At 36.6% G+C, this 3,379-nt stretch overlaps 1 protein-coding gene across 1 annotated transcript in view; it reads right to left on the minus strand.

Moving 5' to 3' along the window:
• Positions 1-614: 614 nt before the first annotated feature.
• LOC103132949 (glutamine-dependent NAD(+) synthetase-like) overlaps positions 615-3,379 on the minus strand; it is a 4,775-nt gene continuing 2,010 nt past the window's right edge. The window contains exons 2-3 of the mRNA XM_007544711.2: positions 1,253-1,313; positions 615-764 (exon numbers count right to left, since the gene is read on the minus strand). Of these exons, the coding sequence (XP_007544773.2) occupies positions 644-764; positions 1,253-1,313 (182 nt within the window). The 3' untranslated portion in view covers positions 615-643. The remainder of the gene's footprint in view (positions 765-1,252; positions 1,314-3,379) is intronic.

Raw genomic sequence — 3,379 nt, forward strand, 5'->3', positions numbered from 1 at the left:
ATAGGCTTCAAATTTTCCCTTTGTTAAAAAAAATAACCGGTCAAATACGGAAAATATTCCGTTAATACGACCTCTGGTCTCCACTAAGTTTTCCTCCAGAAATGGAGAAAAACATTTTCCAGTATTCCATCTTCCCAGTGGAATACTGGAAAATGGTGTTTGATTTCATTCTTACTGCATTTATATATATATATATATATATATATATAGTTTTAAAAAATATGCTGAACAAAGAAGGAAGAACCGAGTTTTACAGATAAGTCTGTAAATGAATTACTGCACTTTCATTCTGTGTTCACAAAAGCTTTTGATAATAAATATTTCTTGTAGACTACTATAAATACCACTGCACTGCAGTGTTGCTCCTTTTGTTTGTAGCAACTGGGTCAAACACCGGCATCATCTTGTGGCACAATGAGGGCAAGTCAAACCGCAAACAACCAAGACTGAATACACAGAAGGGGAGGAAGTTGTGAGCGATTTATCTGTGGTTTTGAATGAAGAAGCTAGATGGAGTGAAGAAGATAAAGCTGCAACCCTATTTTCTGAGCCATGTTATTCAGGAAGCAATACTCCATCGTTTCTGGGGAGGAAGAGTCCAACAGTGAAGCGATTTTACATCTACTCTATTTCAAGATAACACTTACATTCCCACATCACAGATGATGTCCTGGGTAACCGGGGATTCCAGAAGAGTCTTCAGGGCCTGAAAGCTATGAAGCAGCGTGTCTGACTCATAGAAGTGGTCTGCACAGCCATACCCACTGTCAGATACACACCAGACAGAGAGAAAAGGGATTTTAGCAAAGTGAAGTAAAACCAAATCAAAACAGAAACTAAGCCCTCTGATTGGTCAGTATAAATTCATAGTTGTTTTTTTTTGATTGAAACACATAAAAACATGGACTGTGTTTGCTGTTTTGTGAAAAAGTATAGAACTGATGCTACAACCACTCACAGAGCATAACATTTACTCCACAAAAGATCACTGCTGATAGCGTTGCTGCTTGACATTGAGTAGAAACGCTTGCTCAAGAAACTGGGAAACTCCTGTACCATGCTTAAAAATCTATTGTTTCAGCACACTAGCTTTTTGTTATCAAATAAAAATGGTTTGATACTATATGTGACATGTTGGTCATGTAAAGCATTAATTGCATTATAAAAGCAGGTGGATTAGGTGACTTCTCATTCAATATAGAACATACTGTACTTAATGCAGAACTTGATGTTGGTTTGTTTTTCTTCCTACCATATCTCCAGCTCTGGACCCAGCCGATATTTAGCTCCATTTGCCTTTGCTACCTCGATACCTGCAGAAACACACACGGAGCAGGATGCATTACTGCCTTTAGATGTAGAAAAAAACCTGGTTGCCTATACTGTAATATTTCTGCACTAAAACAAATTCATCCAAAACTTTCAGATTTTTATGTGAAAATTTAAAAGTTGAAAGCAAAATTGTCCTTTTGCTTCCACTTTTCCTGTTTGTGACCTAAAAATCCCAATAAGATCAATTAAAGATCTGGTTGTTACTTGACAGAATCAGAAAAAGTTCAAGGGGCATTGTCTTGTAAAACATTATACTGCAGAAATGTTCTAACTTAATCAGGGTGGAACAACACTCACACTTTAACAATATATACATCTATTTAAAGTAACAGCTTGGGATTTTTTTTTGCATCTCAACAAAGGGACACAAACAAAATTATAAAAACTAAATTCAAAAAAGAACAATGTTAATATTTTATGACAACTGTTTTTTTTTTGAAGGGAACTAAGGGTGTTTTTGCTAGTTATTTTGCATTTTTGCCTTTTCGTAGATGACATAGATTGGGTCTTTCACGCCAAACGTTTTTGGTTATAAAAGGAACCGACTTTCCCACCGATCATCTATTATTTCTAATGTCATACCCACTAGAGTGTGCTGTTGCTCCAGTACATCACAACTTGCTCATAGAACCAGGGACAGAAGCTGGGCTGAAATACATGCTTATATCTACTTATATCTAGTATGGTTGTGTGGAGTGCTGCTGCCTACCTACAACAGTCAACAGGCGAGAAGTGGGGTCACACAGGACAGGTCGCCAGTCCATCACAGGGCTACATAGACGGACAGTCTCTACACAGACTCCTATTTGCATTCTAACTCATTTTAAAAACTTTATCTTTCTTACCATCCAGTGTGGAAAAAAACATAGATTAACTTCTGACTCTGGATTAAACCCCACATGATTCCTTATTGTGACAGGTTCAAACATTGACCAAACTAATGTTTTATACCCTCCCCGCCAATCTAGTGCAGACTGTACAAAACCTGCTTCAACAGTAATAACAGTAAACAAATGGTCACATTCTTAATTTAACTCCATCCATGCTCTCATTTTCAGATATTTATTGGTGTTTCAATAGGGAAAAAACCTGACATTCACTCCATGCTGGTCTATTTCCCCCTCCACCTCACCATACAGACACACAACCTATTACTCATCTCTTCTCCGTTGGCAACAAACTGCGTTTGGACATTTTCCCCTCAAATATCTGGACATATAAAATCATGGACCTTTCAAATGTGTGTCAGTTGGACACTGTGCTGACTGGTGGGGAAATTAAGAACTGCTGTTGCATAGTTGAAAACATTGTGCGTATTCTTATGGAATATTTACTGCAGTACTGTGTATATATTTTGTATTTATTTTTGGGTTCTACGTATGTGGTGTTCACTTTAATTTTTCTTCTTTAAAATACATGGTACTGAAAGTTAGTTATTCTTTTGTATTGTTTTACTGATTATGGACATCAGCTCCAGGAGATGCAGCTAGTCTTCTGATATTATGTGCCATAATATCAAAAGATATTATGGTCTTCTGATTAATGTACTAATGTCCCTTAGTACATTAAACACCACTACACAACCACAACACCACCAGTCCATAGGCATCTACTCAGTCCATGTCGGCCAGAGAATAAGTCCACCTTTTGTGCTGCTGTGCTTTAAATCTTTTGATACTCTATGCAGCATCCCTAATCTTGTGCAATGCAGTTAAAAAAAAAGATGTAACAAATTGATATGTGACCCCCGCTTACACCATACTTACCTTATCCTTTGTGTATTACAGAGCTTTTTTGATTAATTGCTTTAAGGTTTCTTTCATAATATCAAGAAAGAAAAAAACTGTATAAACACAGAAATAAAAAAAAAACCAAACGAATAGAATATAATTAGTTGGCCAACTGTAGGCACCATGGAGCACCATAATTGTAGCAATACTCAACAATACATCAACAAACCTTAAATCTATTTTGTGGGATTCTAAAAATGGGATAAATGCAGCTACCTTATTTTTTTGCGTAAACAGAACACTTTCCAGATGTATAT

Source organism: Poecilia formosa, unplaced genomic scaffold (genome assembly GCF_000485575.1).
Source record: "Poecilia formosa unplaced genomic scaffold, Poecilia_formosa-5.1.2 Scaffold1652, whole genome shotgun sequence".
Lineage (NCBI taxonomy): Eukaryota > Metazoa > Chordata > Actinopteri > Cyprinodontiformes > Poeciliidae > Poecilia > Poecilia formosa.